General features: G+C 40.0%; 8 protein-coding genes across 8 annotated transcripts; 5 read left to right on the top strand and 3 right to left on the bottom strand.

The window, feature by feature from the left end:
• Positions 1 to 4,698: 4,698 nt before the first annotated feature.
• On the top strand, positions 4,699 to 5,460 carry N7469_005889 (uncharacterized protein; the record flags this gene model as incomplete). Its single annotated transcript, XM_056644808.1, has 2 exons — positions 4,699 to 4,745; positions 5,106 to 5,460. 2 exons carry the CDS (start codon positions 4,699 to 4,701, stop codon positions 5,458 to 5,460), a joined length of 402 nt encoding a protein of 133 aa, XP_056500046.1.
• Positions 5,461 to 6,642: 1,182 nt separating this feature from the next.
• Positions 6,643 to 9,656, top strand: N7469_005890 (fungal specific transcription factor domain-containing protein; the record flags this gene model as incomplete). Its single annotated transcript, XM_056644809.1, has 4 exons — positions 6,643 to 6,674; positions 7,617 to 7,912; positions 7,962 to 9,165; positions 9,221 to 9,656. 4 exons carry the CDS (start codon positions 6,643 to 6,645, stop codon positions 9,654 to 9,656), a joined length of 1,968 nt encoding a protein of 655 aa, XP_056500047.1.
• Positions 9,657 to 9,720: 64 nt separating this feature from the next.
• Positions 9,721 to 11,516, bottom strand: N7469_005891 (CoA-transferase family III; the record flags this gene model as incomplete). The annotated part of the gene is made up of 2 exons (XM_056644810.1): positions 9,721 to 10,506; positions 10,572 to 11,516. 2 exons carry the CDS (start codon positions 11,514 to 11,516, stop codon positions 9,721 to 9,723), a joined length of 1,731 nt encoding a protein of 576 aa, XP_056500048.1.
• Positions 11,517 to 12,085: 569 nt separating this feature from the next.
• N7469_005892 (acyclic terpene utilization AtuA family protein) lies at positions 12,086 to 14,319 on the top strand (the record flags this gene model as incomplete). The annotated part of the gene is made up of 7 exons (XM_056644811.1): positions 12,086 to 12,143; positions 12,219 to 12,293; positions 12,357 to 12,535; positions 12,607 to 13,244; positions 13,322 to 13,525; positions 13,579 to 13,718; positions 13,796 to 14,319. 7 exons carry the CDS (start codon positions 12,086 to 12,088, stop codon positions 14,317 to 14,319), a joined length of 1,818 nt encoding a protein of 605 aa, XP_056500049.1.
• A 225-nt stretch (positions 14,320 to 14,544) lies between these two features.
• On the bottom strand, positions 14,545 to 15,609 carry N7469_005893 (putative mitochondrial folate carrier protein Flx1; the record flags this gene model as incomplete). Its single annotated transcript, XM_056644812.1, has 3 exons — positions 14,545 to 15,101; positions 15,179 to 15,421; positions 15,492 to 15,609. 3 exons carry the CDS (start codon positions 15,607 to 15,609, stop codon positions 14,545 to 14,547), a joined length of 918 nt encoding a protein of 305 aa, XP_056500050.1.
• A 577-nt stretch (positions 15,610 to 16,186) lies between these two features.
• On the bottom strand, positions 16,187 to 16,660 carry N7469_005894 (mitochondrial import receptor subunit TOM7; the record flags this gene model as incomplete). Its single annotated transcript, XM_056644813.1, has 4 exons — positions 16,187 to 16,208; positions 16,297 to 16,446; positions 16,515 to 16,561; positions 16,634 to 16,660. The coding sequence occupies 4 exons, from the start codon at positions 16,658 to 16,660 to the stop codon at positions 16,187 to 16,189; spliced, it is 246 nt and encodes an 81-aa protein (XP_056500051.1).
• Positions 16,661 to 16,686: 26 nt separating this feature from the next.
• N7469_005895 (uncharacterized protein) lies at positions 16,687 to 16,902 on the top strand (the record flags this gene model as incomplete). Its single annotated transcript, XM_056644814.1, has 1 exon — positions 16,687 to 16,902. The coding sequence occupies one exon, from the start codon at positions 16,687 to 16,689 to the stop codon at positions 16,900 to 16,902; it is 216 nt and encodes a 71-aa protein (XP_056500052.1).
• Positions 16,903 to 16,971: 69 nt separating this feature from the next.
• On the top strand, positions 16,972 to 18,151 carry N7469_005896 (U2 snRNP complex subunit HSH49; the record flags this gene model as incomplete). Its single annotated transcript, XM_056644815.1, has 3 exons — positions 16,972 to 16,991; positions 17,067 to 17,442; positions 17,525 to 18,151. 3 exons carry the CDS (start codon positions 16,972 to 16,974, stop codon positions 18,149 to 18,151), a joined length of 1,023 nt encoding a protein of 340 aa, XP_056500053.1.
• Positions 18,152 to 18,392: the final 241 nt, after the last annotated feature.

Genomic DNA, 18,392 nt, shown 5'->3' on the forward strand with positions numbered 1-18,392 from the left:
TTGAAGAATACTATAAATATCAGAATATGTTTAAACTATTAGAGAATAATAAAATTTTGAAATCTAATTTATATAATTATAAAATTAGATTTAAAAAAGATTAGAAATCAATTTTTAAATCAATTTATTAGTTGTTTGAATTGGAATCAAAAATATTAAAAAGATATATATTCAGAACTTATTTTTATCAATAAAATATTATATTATTTTTATAAATAAAAAGAATAGAAATTCCTAATTTTATATAAATTATTAATATTTAAATTTGAATATTTTCAAAAATAGATATTTGTTATCTCAAATTTAGAAAATATAAATCTAGATTTAAGAAAATATATATTTTATTAAATATAATATTATTAATATATATAATTATTTTAAAATCAAAAAATAATAAATAGAAAACTATATGTTACGGACCCTGCAACAAGGGACCGCAACTTACTGATAGGCCACCGAGAACCAATCAACCTGCCAGGGTTTGGAGTTATATACACAAGACAGAACAAAGGAAGTGGAAAACAGCTATCTACAAACTATTATATCGGATACTGTATTTGACAAAGTGATAGTGTAAATATCTGTATAAGTATTTATTCTATTATCACTATTATCATACCACAACACTAAATAATGATAAGAACTTATATAATGTCAGGATATATTATACAGTATATTAATGGATAGTTAGAAGAATCTGATCTAGTATATTATTAGATATATTCTCCAATATACTACATCACAGGAAGCTGGATATATAAGAATAGTTCTATATATATATATTTAGTTTTTTGTGATCAATCTAACTATTGTTATTTGAGTATATTTTTGCTTCTATATAGTATAATTATAACTATACTCTGCAAATAGAGAAATTTTTAGAACTGATCTGCTTAATATGTATTAATTGGTATATCTATAAGATTTGTTTTATAGATCTGAATCTATATAAGATTTAGTATAGTAATAATATAATTAGAAGACAATAGATTTGAGATATATATTAGAATTATAAAAAATCAGTTTATAGTAGTTAATTTATATTGTATAATATATTGATTGCTCTATTATTTATATTGTGAAATAAAGATATTATAATATCAAATAATAGTTTAATAGTATCTCAGACAGAAAGAAACTATATTTCTATACTGTCAATCAATATATAATTTATAGAAATAACTAGTCAATTCCAGAAATAGTTGCATATTATAGAAAAATAAACAACAGGAATCAAATTTTCTAAATCAGAATTCTTTAAAAAAAATAAATCCAATTTTATAGTTTTCTTATATAGAGATATATAATTATATATTATTAACTGCAATAAAAAGTTTAACAAAATTATTTATATTTCTATCTATCTATATAAACAAATCTTTAACTAATTTGAATTCTATATCTGAAAATACAACAAAAAATCTATAAATAGCTAAAATAATATTATAAAATTTTTTTTGTCTTTTATATAGTCTTCAAAAAAATTTGAATAAATTTTTGAAGATATTAATATATAGTATATTGCAGGAAAATATTTTGCACAAATCAGACAAATTAGTTCAATCAATATCTATATTTAGACCTGTGCACTGGGCGGCCCATGGGCGGATTTTTGAAAGGTCTACCCATCATGGGCGGCCCATCAATGGACGGGGGTATCCGCGGGTATGCTCAGCAGACTCAGGGGTGGGTCCAATTTTTGCATTATTATATACAGTAATTTTTTCTCTGTTTCAAAAATATATATTTAACTATAACAAATTATAATAAATTATTAAAAAAACTATTTACTATATTCTATTCAAATATAGATTAAACTATATCAGTATCAATACAACTATATTACTGCCAAATTTTTATGAAATTATGCATTTTAGCCAAGGCTCTAAATTTGTCCCACAACTGGGCCGGCGCTGGGTATCTGGGCGGCCCATGGCTGGGCCGATTTCCGAAAAGCCTGCCCATGGATATTGCACAGGTCTAATCATAATATCTGAATATTATATTATACTATAATAAATATCGGCTATGGTAATTAATACAATTATCGATAGTGGTGATATCACTAATCGCTATATGGAATCTAATAGAATTGACTATGTGGCAATATCTTCAGAATAGATCAGATGACTATTCTATTCAAATCAATATAAATAGGGCCGTTACCCCCCCAGTCTAGATGAACAGAATAATGTTCTCTATTTTATTTCAATCCCAACAATTTGAAAATTTCCTATTTGGGACTACTCTCTTCTGCTACTAAGACTATTAATCAACCCTAATACTAGTCTTCACAATATTTGTTGATTAGATAAAAACAATAGAAAAAATAGAAAATCGATTCAATAATTTAGTAAAATACAGAAAAATTTATTCTGCAAAAATTCATGAAATTCTATACATACAAACAAAATTATTCAATCAATTCGCTATATAGATATTTCAATATATATTTGTGCCCGAAACAGGATTGTAATTTCAAAGATATTTTATTCAAATAGAATAGATTTTATACTATACTGTTTCAACGAGATTGTTTTTTCATTGTCAGATATTCCGTAATACAAATAAGAAATAATACAATACAGAATAGTTTTGTCTATACTATAATATATATCTATCTATTGGATTTAACTATTATATAGATGATTGAATTTTGAATATATATTTTTTATACAGCTGATCTATTATTAGTATTTTTTGTTTGGTAACCAATTTTATATGAATTTTAGCTAATTTATTATTGATTAATGAAATGAATCTCCCATAGACCGCTCACGAGCGGTTCGTAAACTATCTAGATCCACATCCATCCTGGATTTTAGTATTCTCTTGTAGAAATTCTATCCGGCCTGGAAATTTTTAACATTTGATTTTAGCTATTTTACGTCCAAAAAAACTCAGACAATTAAACTATATTAAGTACATATAGATTTTGATATATAAATTTAGATAAAATAGAAAAGGAATATTAACAGGTCAAATTAGCTAAAAATAAATAGAATAAACAGAGCACAGAAACTGTCACAGAAACCTGTGTCAAATATACTTGTGCGCTACCTATACCTTATATATATGTAGTTTGGGAATATCGAAGCGAGAGCTTCGATATTGTGGTCTCTTTTGGCCGAGTGGTAATCTATAAACCCAAACAATAGAACCTACCCGTTACAGAAACGCTGTATTTTATATGAATAGATATATATAATATAAGAGTTAAGTGAAATGGTTGTTTTGGTAATATACTATAATGTAATTCCCGGTTGACCTGCGCACCCTATCAGAAATCGTGTCCTTCTATCAACCCTTCTAATTCAACCATCTACCATGCCACCAAATCGCAGTGAATCTAGATATAAATTGGTCAATCAAGAGAACAAGATTCTATTAGCTCTATCCGATTTAAAAGAAGACCGAATTTAGTCTCTTTGCGCAGCGGCTAGACTATATAAGATACCAGAGAGTATATTGTATATCCATAATATCTGGTACACAATCTTGTATTGACCAGCGCTCAAATCGCTATAAACTTATTCAATTTGAAGAGAATCTGTTTATTGAATAGATAATCTTTATAGATATATAGAGCAGTTTCTAGATTCTTTATAGTGCAAGATATAGTCAATATTCTATTTATTATATATAGTAATAAACTGTCAACTATTGTTGGTAAAAATTGGTTATTAATTTTTTCTAACTATTGTTCTTGAGTTTTGTATATATTTCTCGCAAAGATACAATTATCAAAGAACTTTAAACAAAGATCTGAAATTGTTTCAGTAATAATTCACAATCGTATAATATATAATCGATAAGAAAAATATACAATTATAGAATATCTACAATTTTAACAAAATTGATTTTGCAATAGATTTAATCTTTGTACAGAAAATAGTTACTAGAATAGAATATTATAAATAAAGATCTATTCTATAATCTAGTAATTGTAAATAGATTACTGCAATTAAATCTATCTATATAGATAATTATTTGTTTTTACTATATATAGTCTTTCAGAGAAAAATCTATATAAATAATTGATTTGATAATCTATTGAAAAATTGGCAATTTGAGATCTCTGTCAATAATTGGATTACTGATAAAATTGATCTACAATAATTATAGAAGATTTTTATATTATATATTAATAGTCGCAAATATAATAGATATTATCTATTGATTTTTGATAATTATAATAGCTATTTTATATCTCAATTTGACTGAATTTATATAGAAAACAATATTATATCTTTTTGTATATCTATCTATTTATTATATATTCTACAATCTTTTGATATTGAATATTTTGTAGACCTGTGCAATACCCATAGACCGCCCAGCTAGGCCGGCCCATGGGCAGGGTATGGACAGGCTCTTCAGAAATCAGTTCAGCCATGGGCCGCCCAGATATCCAGCGCTGGCCCAGTTGTGGAGCAAATTTAGAATCTTGGCTAAAATGTATAATTTCATAAAAGCTTAGCAGTAATATAGTTGTATTGATACTGATATAGTTTAATCTATATTTGAATAGAATATAGTAAATATTTTTTTTAATAATTTATTATAATTTGTTATAGTTAAACATATATTTTTGAAACAGAGAAAAATTACTGCATATAATAATGCAAAAATTGGACCCACCCCTGGGTCTGCTGGGCATACCCGCGGGTACCCCCGTCCATTGATGGGCGGCCCATGATGGATAGGCCTTTCAAAAATCCGCCCATGGGCCGTCCAGTGCACAGGTCTAATATTTTGCAGTATTTAAATATATATATAATTGTTTTATAAATAATCTTATTTATATAGAATATAATTATATTGACAAATTTGATTTTTTAGAAGACTATCAATATATATAATTAGAAATTTTTCAATCAGATACTATTCAAAATAGCTTTATAACTATTAATCCAGTATCATCAATCAATACAGAAATTTTTTTTCTTTTCAAAACTGAATATCTCTTTACAAATCTCTATACCATCAAACAGCCGATTAAACAGCAGATCTAGTTAATTTATATCAAAAATATCTAGAACAGTAATCTAATTGCAAAAACAAATATTCTTATTTAAACAATTATTAAAACAACAATCAAATAGTTCTCCAATATTATCAAAATTTTTATTAGATCAGATTATCAAAGATTACTATCTTGTCTTATATAACACTGCATTACTTACTCAAGATAATGCGAATCTACACGCAGCGAATAAGAAGAAGCGCCAGAAACATAATCAGTTGCATCAGCAGATATTCTATCAGAGTAGTCTATCGGTTGAAGAAGATCTACTACTAGCTGAGCAGCTAGATCAGAAGAAGGAAACTGGTAGAGCAGGATCGCATGTACAGAACGAATTGCCTAATCAGGCAGATCCACTATGTACAAGGACACCTCCTATGTGTAGTGGATATGGAGTAATTGGGCATAAGATCAATAAATATAAGAATTGTTAGTAATAGGAAATATTATGGATGATGATAGAGATAACCGATCTTGAAATTCTATACTCTGGTGGGGTGCGCAGGCCAACCGGGTGCGCAGGCCAACCGGGTGCGCAGGCCAACCGGGTGCGCAGGTCAACCGGGAATTACCTTAGTTACTTAATTACATAACAAGCAAAATTACAGGCAGTAAATAATGCAAAAGTGGAGATTTTTGAGCCGGGTGAGCATGCTCATGCCGAGCGCGCTTCTCAAAAATCCGCTCATGAGCGGCTCATTGATCAGGTCTATTCTATATAAAGACGGAAATACCATCTAACCCCCAAATCTCAAGATTACCCCTATTATGGAGACAGCCACCTGGCCACAGCAAACCTTTTACCAATTAACTCTCTGCCAGTAACCTTTAGTGAATTTCTTTATCAGCAAACACCTTCTCTACCCGACAATATCCTCTGCCAGTAAATATCCTAGTATATTATTCGGCCCAAAAACCTTAGATACTATTATATTATTATTGCATTATTAAGATCTATTATTACACAAACTATTATTAAACAATAGCACCAATACAGCAGCATTACTGCCAAGATTTTATGAAATAATGTATTTTAGCCAAGGCCCTAAATTTGCCCCACAACTGGGCCAGTACTGGGTATCTGGGCGGCCCATGGCTGAGCCGATTTTCGAAAAGCCTGCCCATGGGTATTGCGCAGGTCTAGTAAAAATGTAAAAACGGGCAACTTCGGATTTGGTTTTACCACAGTGAACGGCTGCTAAAATAGCAGTATATGTAGATCCAGATAATTAATTGTCTTCACCACGATTTCCACAAATAATTCGACCGAATTCGCGTAACGAGTGTGTAGAATGAGCTATTGTGGTGGTGGTGCATGTGTATTTGGTGAGGTGGAAGCGGAAGTGTCAACAGACTTTTGGACCAGAATGTTTATCACCATCACCATAATCAATACCATTCACCCTTCTAGAATACCCCTTTTGCGAGTTTGAGAATCCAAGAGAGGCATAAAGGCGAGTTGTATGGCAAGACACGATCTGACAAAAATCATACATACCCTTGTAGTTATAAGCTTTGATCGGGGGGAATAGATTTTTGACAGAGTCTTGGCCGATTAAGCCAGATTCATTATCTATCTTGATAATCCTGGCTAGTATTTGGTCCTGCATGGCGTGATGGAGACTCAACCTAATGATGAATCGAGTCCGTGAGTTGTTCTGTCGGAAGAATGAAGTTGTCGCCTCAGAAGGTTATCGTGATTAAACACATTTGACGGATTCTTCCACCGCCTTTAATACTATTTGGGCTTCATACATTTAGTTCATTTGAGCTGAACGCAGAATCCTACGAGATTTCGGAAGTCTGTTGACTCTTGATAAAAATCCATTCTGGGTTGGAGAGCCCCTGTTCCAAAATCCAATACAGTTCGAAAAATTTCCCAAATCTTGCCCTGATACTCTGAAATTCACAATGAGGCCCTCCATGCCAGGCACTGTTCTGTTATTACGGGATCTGAAAAGCAGATCATTTCAATCTGATGGTCTGGATTAGATTATATGTATTACATTTTGGTCTTATACTGTGATCCTCGGGGTGTTGAGCCTGATGACTAATAGAACAGCAGATCCTCATATAAATTTGCGGCGACTGGCGGATGGTGTTGGCTGATCTGGGTTCACTCTGCCTTTTCGATCCTCGATAACCATAATCTCATACCATTTTATCCATCTCAAAATTTGAGGCTGCCTGCATTGGACAAGTCAGCACAAGAAAGGATTAGACTGATGTTTGTATCATTGATGCTCCGCTCTAACAACGTCGCTTTTATCGAAATTATCCAAGCATGGAAAGGCAAGAATCGCGTGTGAAGAGAATATACCGAGCTAAGGTTAGTCGAACTAACTAGAATAGAGCCCGCGTGTATTTTACTTATCTCCATGTAGGCTTGTAATACATGTCGACGAAAAAAAGTCAAATGTGATGGCAAAAGACCAATTTGTTCGTCATGTATCATTTTTAAGCTCCCATGCGGATTTGAGGATACAGAGAAACAACCAAGACGATTTACTAGGTAAGAAATTTTTTGGACTCTTCCGCACTTCTTTTTCGGTAATAGATCGCAGAGCAGAACTAACTTGAGATCTTTTAGGGCATATGTGGATGAACTAGAGCAGCGCGTGAAACACATGGACGATGAAATGCGAAGACTGAACCGATCTGAGGCCTCGTTGGAGCAAAGTAATCAAGTCTCAAAACTCCACCAAGCACCTACCGCTAGGACCCTTAATCCGGTGCCTAACCACCCCGAACCTGGGAGCGAGAGAGAAGAGATTTTGTCGATAAATGTTTCGTCACCGGATGATGAGAGCTCTCGAGCTGATCTGGAGACATCTGATCAACCGTCCTGTGTCCTTCGAGCACAGGATGGCAAAATGCGTTTCTTCGGTGGGTTCATTTTCTTTCTCTGGATACAGGAACTGACGAGATCGTCAAGGGGCGTCTTCCGGGTTCTGTATGCATGGTGCTCAAGTGTCCAAAAGCCCGATGGGAAGAAAGGCAGACTTGGGCTGGCATAATACAGTGAGGCGAGGCGCTGGCCGGTGGCCACTGACAAACTGGATCCCCAGGATTCTCCGAGATGACTTTGAACAGCGCACAACTCAATCGTTACCATCAAAGGAGGCCACGCTGAATCTGGTCTCCGAGTTTCTATCCATATTCAACCACACTATCCCTTTAGTTGGCGAAACATCGATAAGGAAATTGGCAGAGAAACAATTCTCTTGGAACCCAGATGATAATCCTTCATCATGGGCATTATTAAATGTTGTATTGGCCTTTTCTTACAAGGAACGAGCGCAAGCATCAGCCAATGCAAATAATGATTGGCAGAGATCGATGGGACACATTAAGAACGCATTGAATGTGCTGGTAGAGCTTTTCCTGCGTAATGCTGACCTTCCTGCCGTACAAGCATTGCTGGGACTGGCCATTTATTTTCAAGGCACGCCCAACGCCCAAGGGTTGTTTATGCTGGCAGCATCGGCGATGCGTTTGTGCCACTCCATTGGATTACATCACAATACCACCTCGGGCTTCACGTCTGCAGAGATTGATGAAAGACGGAGAACCTTTTGGATATCGTTTATCCTGGATGCCGATATATCTCTACGGGTCGGTCGCCCACCTGTTCAAGATATGGAGGATTATAACACACCTCTACCGGACGAGTTGCCTCTAGATGGTCGAGGTATTATTTCTATCGATGGTACCCCGCTCAATTTCTTTCTCCAGTTAGCTCAATTTGCAAAAATACAACGGCTTGTCTATCGGCATCTCCAAAGTGTTGCTGCCACACAAAGGCCAACCGAGGTAAACTTCAGGTCGGCGAAAATGTGCGAGGAAGCCATATTACAATGGAGAAGCTCAAACCCGGGTATATTTCAACCAGATATAACGTTCTCATCCGAGCCCGAAAGCTCCAGGGAACATCTTCTTCGGTTATATCTTGCATATCATTGCTGCTATGCCAGCCTCCGCCAACCCTATTCGGCTATCTCCTCTAATGGTACATCACACGAGACTCAAAAAGAAGTTGACAAAGAGGTCGAAGCCCTCTGCTCGAGGGCTATCGACTCTGCACGATCCGCACTTGAATTACTTCCGTACGTCCGTTTGCTAGCATCTAACTACAAGTGGTAAGATCTTCAATCAAAAGTACTCTCAGATCATCTACTAAGCCGTGTGAATAAGGAATGTGGTATATTTCTTTGCTACGGCATCTGCGGCATTGTCGTCCGAAATTTATGCTCACCCAACCCGACAAGACTCCAAACGTGACCTTTCCATGGTCCAAGATGCCATAAAGTTTCTTATGGACGTTTCATACGAAGAGCCAGGTACTTTTGTTGACTTTATATTGAGTATCTGCTCCGATCTGGAGCGTTCTGCTCAATGGGCGGTCTCCAAGTCACAGGGCGATGTAGCCAAATCCCCAACAACTGGAGCCAACGACGAAAGAATGGACAAGGATATCAACACTCTAGAGCAGCAGCAGACTGATGACATTACGGATTCGCATATCTCCACTGGGGCGGAATTCCTCGATACAAATTCCGAGGTATTCAATAGCCAACACTCGCTTCTGCCATTCTGGAAGTTGGATGATATGTTTATCACCATGCCATAATTCACTAGTATATATGATGCGAAAATAGAAGAGACTATCTGTGGTTTATTGTAACGATAAATATTTAAAACCAAGTTGATAAGCGATCATGATGGCAATGGGGCACAGGAGGGGAAGTCCACATCGGTGTTGATTTTTCTTCGCCAAGTCGTGCAACAGGTTTCATGATGGTTTGACGTCCCCAGAATCCATCCTCAAATGTTGTCATGAGTTTTGAATCTTCATCCAGATACCCAGGAAGAGCCTTCTTCCATCCTTGTACGACTGACACAAGAACCTCGGAAACATATTGGTCTGGAGAAGTGTCTGGGAAGGAAAGACGCCTGGCGGTATGTTCAACAACGTTGATAGGATACAAACCCACTTGCTCATCCAACGATATTGAATCTGCAGCAACGAGAGAGCTAGTGACATGATATGATCCACCCTTAACGGCGCGGTCACGAACCGCCATCATGGCCGCCAATGCGCCAACAAGGCCTGTAACCATGTCAGAGACCGGAAGAGGTGGAAGTATACTCTTTCCTTCTTCATATCCCTGCGACCTGCCCATGACATAGGAGCTTCCAGATGCAGCATCTCCGATCTGCTGCCACCCAGGTCGGGCATGGAATGGTCCATCCGGTCCGTATGCGTTTTCGTCCACATAAACTATCCCTTTGTTTCTCTTAGCCGCTATTTCCAGCAGATCGTGTAGGCCAAGGCCTTTTCTTTTCAAGGACTCCATTCGGAAGCCTTGAATGAAAATGTCAACGTCGGAAAGCAGCTCGTAAATACGAGCCATGTCTTCTGGCTTGGTGATGTCAAGGTCTATAGTTCGTTTACCCGCGTTCAAAACTAGTTGCAAGGCCTATGCCAAAAACGATTGTCAATAAAGAATGTTTTCCTTCCAAGGATGGCCACCAGGGGGCTTACATTCAAATCTACCAGTCTGCTGCAGTTCACTCGAATAACATCGGCTCCATACGAGGCTAGTGTAACACCGATTTGAGGACCAGCAATGATTCGAACCATTTCCAGAACTTTAATGCCAGCAAGTGGCCGACGATCTGATGGATTTTTCACGAGAGGTACAGCTGGTGTGGGTTTAGCATATCTCTGCTCTTCAAAGCTGACCAATGGATGCATATTCAGCGTTTTCCCCATTTCAGTCTTTCTCCAGCCTTCAGGTGAGTAGCAAATGCTTCCACATAAACCATAGCGCATATTATGCATTTCAAGCTCATCTGGGCTCCACTGAAGAATATGCTTCTGAATATAGTCATAGTACTCCCGGGGTTTATCAAATTTAACACTAGAGTCAATTCCCATGGACTCGAGAGTTTTCGCGGCATCCAAAGAGCCATGCAATTGGTACCAGACCTTGGGATCTTTGGTTTGAAAGATCGCCGTGGTTCGACCTGCAATGCCCTGAAAGACGCCTCGCTCATAGTCTCTGGGGAACAACGAATTCAATTTGCCTGACTTCAGCCACCCAGAGAGATCCATGCCATCAATATGCGTCGTGAAAACGGATCCAAGCCAAAGCGCAGCGTGGTCAGTATCCACGGTGACACTACTGTTCGTTACGGGGTTTCCATCACGAAGCTCTAACAGCTCATTCCCAACTAGACCTGCCATAGCATGAAGAGCAGCGGCTGTAACTCCCGACTTTATAGGGCCCGGAATGACGGGATTGGGCTGTCCCTCAAAGCAAACTGTATCCCATGCAGCCTGGTCCTGCGTAAAACCAGGCGTCTGAGATGCGAGGAATCCAAAAACCCGCTTAGAATCTTCCGGTACGGGAAGTACTTCTTTGTCAATGAACGTTCCGGGGCCATAAACATCTGTGCCGAGGATTGTTTCGTGGGGAATCCCCATTTTGGTAGGATATGTGAATATGCTCTAGCTCGGACGTAAGTAGGACGATAGGGTTGATGGGATTCTGCGATGCAAAGTAGAGCAGACAGTTGAAGATATAGAAGGAATTAAATAAGCAACTCTCGATTTTTACTCCAGGAGCAAAGTCTGTGGATAATTGGTCGTTACTGTTGTCGATCCCACGGCCCATGGGGTTTATAGTCCCCGTGGGCCGCGGGAAAATCACCCCGACGTCTCCACGATGTGAAAAGTTCGGTGGAAGCCACCTAAGTCTTCCAATCAGTATCTATGAATGGTAAATAATATGGAGAGCCCGGTAGCAAAGACGTAAAATCGTCGTTGGACCCCGCTGGGAGTGCGTGGTCCTCGGCCCACGGGAGCTTTGTACACGAAGCTTCTTCCCGGGAGACGAGAAGCGGGGAATTTATAAAGGTATGAGTATTCATAAATCTGTTTAATACATTGTCCACGCCTATTTTGAGGAAATCATTCCAACTCAGATAGGGATACTCATTTTGACGTTATTTGATAACTTATTACCCACACCCATACTTTCCTCTTCATTAAAAATGTCGAATACCACTGAAAAACGACCCGTGAAAGTAGCGAACTGCTCTGGCTACCATGGTAGGTATTAATGATTGATATTTCATATTTCGTTGTCCTCAAAAAACGTACTAAACCTTGTGGAACATGAAATAGGAGACCCAGCGCTGGAAATGTACCGCCAGGCAACATTGGGCGACGTTGATTTCATTACTGGTGATTATCTTGCCGGTACGTAACTCAAATTATCATTTCCAGATATCCCCGGCCGGGAATTGATACACGAACTTTCAGAGGTGAACCTGGCAAATAATGCACAGGCGTGGAGAGACGGGAAACATCCTGGATATGAACCTACAGCCTGGGACGGTCTTCAGCAGACAATCGATGTGATTGCTAACAAGGGCATTCGAGTGGTAATTAATGGGGGTGCCCTGGATCCTAAAGCGCTTGCTTTGAAGGTGGAAGCTTTGGTTAGTTAAGAGTTCTCTACTCAATCAATATCCAACAAACCCTTTATTGACCGGCCTTCTGGTTTGGCTAGGTATCAGAGAAGAACCTCAACCTTCGCATTGCATATCTGTTAGGTGATGATCTTTTCCCAGTTGTTGGTCCCAATATGCCAACTACAAAAGATGAATTGCGCTATTTAGACTCTGGCAATACTTCCATAGTTCCACCAGAGCTTACATATGCCTTCCTCAACAATGACCGCGAACCAGTTCCAATGGTCTCGGCACACGCGTATCTTGGAGCTCGAGGGATAGTTGAGGGCTTACGACGAGGTGCTGATATTATTATTTGTGGACGAGTTGCCGACGCCAGTCCCGTTATTGCAGCCGCTTGGTTCTGGCATGACTGGCGCGAAACGGATTATGACAAGCTTGCTGGATCTTTGATCGCCGGACATCTTATTGAATGTTCAGCTTACGTGACTGGTGGCAACTTTGCTGACTTCGATAACTATGATTTGGAGAGACTTATTGAGCCGGGGTTCCCAATCGCTGAAATCGGTGTGGATGGCACATGTGTGATATCGAAGCATCCAAATACAGATGGGTTCATCAACGGCGATACAGTTCGATGTCAATTTCTGTATGAGCTACAAGGAAATACATATCTCAATAGTGATGTCAATGCCCACATTTCTGACATAGAGATTGAAGATATTGGAGAAGATCGGTATGTAAGCCGAAGGAAGACTAGCCCTGTAGTTCACTGAGTTGCTTCACCTGGACTGACCGTTGTTAAACCCACAGTGTATTCGTATATGGCGTCCGGGGATCACCACCGCCACCAACAACAAAGTGTGCTGTCTTTTATCAAGGGGGTTATGAAGCACAGCTTCTTCTCAATGCGACCGGATACGCTACCTCGAAGAAATGGGATCTGTTAGAAATGCAACTTCGTCATTTCATTCCAAAAGAAGCCATGGATGACCTAGAAACGTTGGAGTTTCAGCGGTATGTCCCAAACGATTCGGTGAAAAACTAGGACAATGCTAACATGGAAATAGGATTGGAGTGCCTGCTGAAAACCCATGCTCTCAACGAGACAGTACGACCTATTTACGGGTTTACATGACTTCTCGAAACCAGAAAAGCGTCATTGCAGTAGCAAAAGCAATGGGCAATGTCTCCCTGAAGCATTTCTCCGGTATATATATGCAAGCTTCCCTGCATTTTTTTCGTCATTGAGAAAGTACACAAGACCTAACAATATGTTTAACAAAGGTTTCCACGCTTCGTTGGACATGAGAACCGCGATTCCTCGACCTTTTCTCGCCTATTATCCGGCCATAGTCAATCAATCGGATATAAATGAGACTATCAACTTTATTGACAGACCAGACAAAATTACAACTTTCAAGACAGGGCATCCACCCTCTTACGAGGAGCTTAACATTCGTGATTCCTATGACCCCCCAAGTCCCAAAATATACACATGCGGTACTAAAAGAATGAAAATGGGGGATATAGTCCTCGGTCGATCAGGTGACAAAGGAGGAAATCTGAACGTTGGACTTTTCCCGAAAGACCATCGCCATTGGCCCTGGTTACGAAGCTATATGACCAAGGATCGAATGCGTCATTTGATTGGGGAAGATTGGCATGATAGCTTTTTCATCGAGCGTGTTGAGTTCGCTCATATCAACGCAGTTCATTTCGTTATTTATGGAATTTTAGGCAGGGGGGGTGAGCAGCTCAAGCCGCCTGGATGGGTTCGGAAAGGGCTTTTTGGATTATATCCGGGATAAGCATGTTGATGTCCCTGTTGAGATTTTTTAAAATCCAAACAGAGCCCTCTATCGAGTCGGAAAATGTACATTGGATACGAAAACTTAACAACTTCAGCGTAAGATATTTATTTCTGCTCCTCTTCCTGGACTCAAAGCTATTTTGCGCCATGTTGAACCCCGTGGTATCGAGGAAAGGTATCATTTATACAGCTATGGAAACCCGGTCAGACCAACTTATTATATTCAACTTAAGAATAGCTTCATATTTTCATATACTAGAAAAGTCACCCATGTACTAGGCAGTACTCGAAACAAGTTCGGGCCCAGACCTTTATAAAATCCTGCTAAACCCTCCCGAGACCAGATCTGCACGATGGCATCAGTTGCACCACGATACAATAAGTGAGCCTCATACGTCTGTAAACGTGATCTAACCACTTGATAAGGGTATGTAGCACAGCCAGCGAAAACCTTTGACAGACTAGAAATGACAAAGAAGTCCACATTTCCAAGTCGTCGTCCAAGACCGGCCTTATCAGTTCTCTCCACATGGTCATGATGCATCGAACTGGATCTGAATATTTTTAACCGTTCATACGCCATAAATTGAAGGGCACCATGGCTGACCCCAAAAAGAGCAGGTACAAGTCCTCGATAGAATCCCCGGATACCCTCAGTCTGATAAATCTGCTTTGCTCCAGACGAAAGGGAAGCGTACGCCCCAGGAACCTTGGAGCCAGTGGATAACATCCGGGTTTTGATCACCCATATTGGGTTTGTAAGGATGGATGTTACAGCTCCTAAGTGTAGTGATGGAGGTCAGCACTAGATTTGAAATAAAGATATCTCCATTGAAGAAACCAAAAAAAAAACATACCTGCGGCTCCCGATGCTAGAAAGTAGTCAGAGGACGTTAGGGGAGATCCTTCTCGAGATCTGTATCTGCCAAATAAATCCTTGAAACTCCCGTAACACAGGAAATATAAGCCCCAACTAGTGGAGTTCCCGACGAGATTCGGTCCCAATCCTCGGTAAAACGCGGCTATACCACCCTCATTACGCGCAATATGACGGATGATACGCAGTGAACTACCAAGACGTGAAGATGAAGATCGATCAACTGGATATCATACCAATATCAGAGCTGAACTATCTTATTAAAGTGAGGGGAAGGAACTTCTTAGACATACCCTGGAGCCTCGTCTTAACCAAATCCAGTGGGTGAAGAGAAAGAGTTGAAGCTATCCCTGCTGTGAATCCTGCTATGGTCTCCACAACAGATGAAGATAACCCATTCTGACCAGTCATGAACTTCCCTTCTCGACTGCAGCGTGTCGTCAATTAAAGAGTGTGCGGGTATATTCGTAAGTTATGGAAAGAATGTCTTGGGGTGGTCCGTTTTTGCCAGGCGGTCCGGCGGTTCGGAGATGACGGAGTAGACAGTCACAAGCGCGTTTAGTCGAGGACTGGCAGTCAATCTAAGAATGAGTACGCTACAAGAGGATGTAAGGAAGATATAAGGAAGAGAATCATGTAAATATTGATTAAAACAGAATGGAGAAGAATCTAGCTTAGTCGCGGATTACATGCGGCTTGATGCGGAGTACGCCAGAAGTGCGAATGGTCATTGACAAGACCGCGTAGATGATCGAGCAGAAAGTATTTGGTATGACAAAAGATTACAATCAATTGATTTAAAAATACAAGCGGTAGGGTTAAATTTTCATAGCCTTAGCCCAACCTCCGCAGTACTCAAATTACTGCAATATCTCTCCAAAGATAAACCCCCCCAATCGGTCACATCCGGGGGATGAAGCCTCTTCCCAAGGCGTGCGTTGCCTCTTTCAATATTGAATCCATTTGTTTGTAGATATATTTCCCAAATTTAAGCCAGAGGAGAGAAAAGCCTGGTTTATGTTAGAATTTGACCTTGCTGGATTTATCGAGGGAAAAGGAGAGAAAGATTGGGGCTCGTTCGCGTGGAATCGGACATACTTGAACAGGGAGGGCTTGGGTTCGCTGTAAGAGTAGCCTGGGATGATAGAGTCAGATAATGCGACGAAAGGATAGAGACGCCAAAGTGGTGAGTGTATTCTCGAACACGTTTCAAACATACCCAGATAGATAATGAGAGGCAGGTAACCGCTGAAGTTGGAAGCGTGTTAGTTGAGTCGCATATTCAATGGGGAATATAGTATTATAGTGAGTCTCACTAGTGAATGGCGACACGCGAAATATCAATAACCTTGGAAACACGTTCCTGATGACGAAAAGGTATGAGTTAGTCGCCATGAACAAGCCTTCGCGCGAAATCTCGACGGAATAGACTAACCTTAGTCTCTTCGGAGAATTGAACCATTATGACGGATATGTGAAGATAAGACGATGAAAAACAACGAAAATGAATTCGTTGAGATAGATGAGGTGGTAAAGGTCGAGATGGTAGATGGAAGAGAAGAAGATGTTGCGGGAAAGCGGAAGGTCAAAAGTTTTCGGCAGTCGGAAAACCCCATGATCAAAGCTCTCTCAGCTTCTACACCATCCCGCTTCAACCCTACGCAATCTTCAACGAACACCCAGAACACACCTGTCTCAGTCTAGGCAACTAGAAAGATAGGCTAGTTACCATTTTATTTCATACGAATACCTAACGGTAGCCTCGTCGGCATCATGTCTGGCGCAAGGCATTGGTATGAAACCACCTTTCCCTCTCTCCCCCTTCCTTTGGTCGAAACCCAGCGAACAAAGAGCTAATAGAGATACAGGGAGCAAGATAAGGAGGCGACGGTATACATTGGAAACTTGGACGAACGAGCTTCGGACAGTCTAGTATGGGAGCTCATGTTACAGGCTGGGCGCATCGTGAACGTTCACCTTCCTAAAGACCGAGTGACACAATCGCATCAAGGATATGGGTTTGTGGAGTTCATCAGTGAGGAAGATGCGGAGTACGCATCAAGAATTATGAATGGTATCCGTCTATTTGGGAAACCAATTCGCGTGAACAAGGCCTCGGCGGACAAACAGAAGTCCGTGGAAATTGGCGCAGAGCTCTTCGTTGGAAACCTGGACCCAATGGTCTCTGAACAGATTCTCTATGACACCTTCAGTCGATTTGGAAACCTGGTTAATCTTCCTAAGGTAAGTACACACATATTTCTTTCTTCAATCAGAAATCGATCATCCGATCCGAGTTGGACTAACCTGCTTTTCTTTTTTACAGATTGCTCGCGATGACAATAATCTTTCGAAGGGTTATGGGTTCGTTTCATTTGCCGATTTCGAATCTTCCGACTCCGCAATCAACAATATGAATAGTCAATATCTGATGAACAAACAAGTTTCGGTGCAATATGCTTACAAGAAGGATGGCAAGGGAGAGAGACACGGTGATGAGGCCGAGCGAACATTAGCAGCACAGGCTCGGAAACATAATGTTCAACTTCCCACCCAGCAGATCGTCGTTCCCCCAGCTACACCTGTAGGAATTCCCAATGGCGATAGCTCAAGGCCTGTGAGTACAGGACCACAGACTCCCGATTTGGGAGCAGGCAGAGGTATGCCACCAATGGGTTACCAAAATGTACCTCCTCCCCAACAAATGCGACCTCCTCCTCCTGGGGCTTCCTCTCTTGCTACTCCTCCGCCTGGATTACCAGCTCGACCACCACCATCTCAAGTGGGATACGGAGGACCCCAGGCCTTTGTACCTCCTGGGTATAACGGTGCACCCCAACCACCACCCGGATTTGCGCCGCCGCCTGGGTTTGGTCCTCCGGGAGGTGCAGGAGGTGCACCTCCGCCGTTGCCTCCTGGTTTCCAGCAGCCGGGCTATGGCAATGGTCGATGAGTTTCGTGATAACTGCCAACTATTTCTGTCGACTCTGAAACTCTTATAATTCTCACCTATCAGTTTGGACCTATGGTGATTCGCTTCCGGGGTTGTTCCAAACAACATTACCTTATACGATACCATATTGCCACGCCCATTGGCGCTCCTTCATTCTAGGGAAGGAGGAAAGGACACGGCGGATCTACGGCCAGGTTGTTCGATATGGTCCTGATTGAAAACATGCCGAGCTCTTGTCTAA

The sequence above is a fragment of the Penicillium citrinum genome, assembly GCF_028827155.1.
Source record: "Penicillium citrinum strain IBT 23319 chromosome Unknown utg000005l:1.0-1900146.0:1.0-1900348.0, whole genome shotgun sequence".
In the NCBI taxonomy this organism is placed as follows: domain Eukaryota; kingdom Fungi; phylum Ascomycota; class Eurotiomycetes; order Eurotiales; family Aspergillaceae; genus Penicillium; species Penicillium citrinum.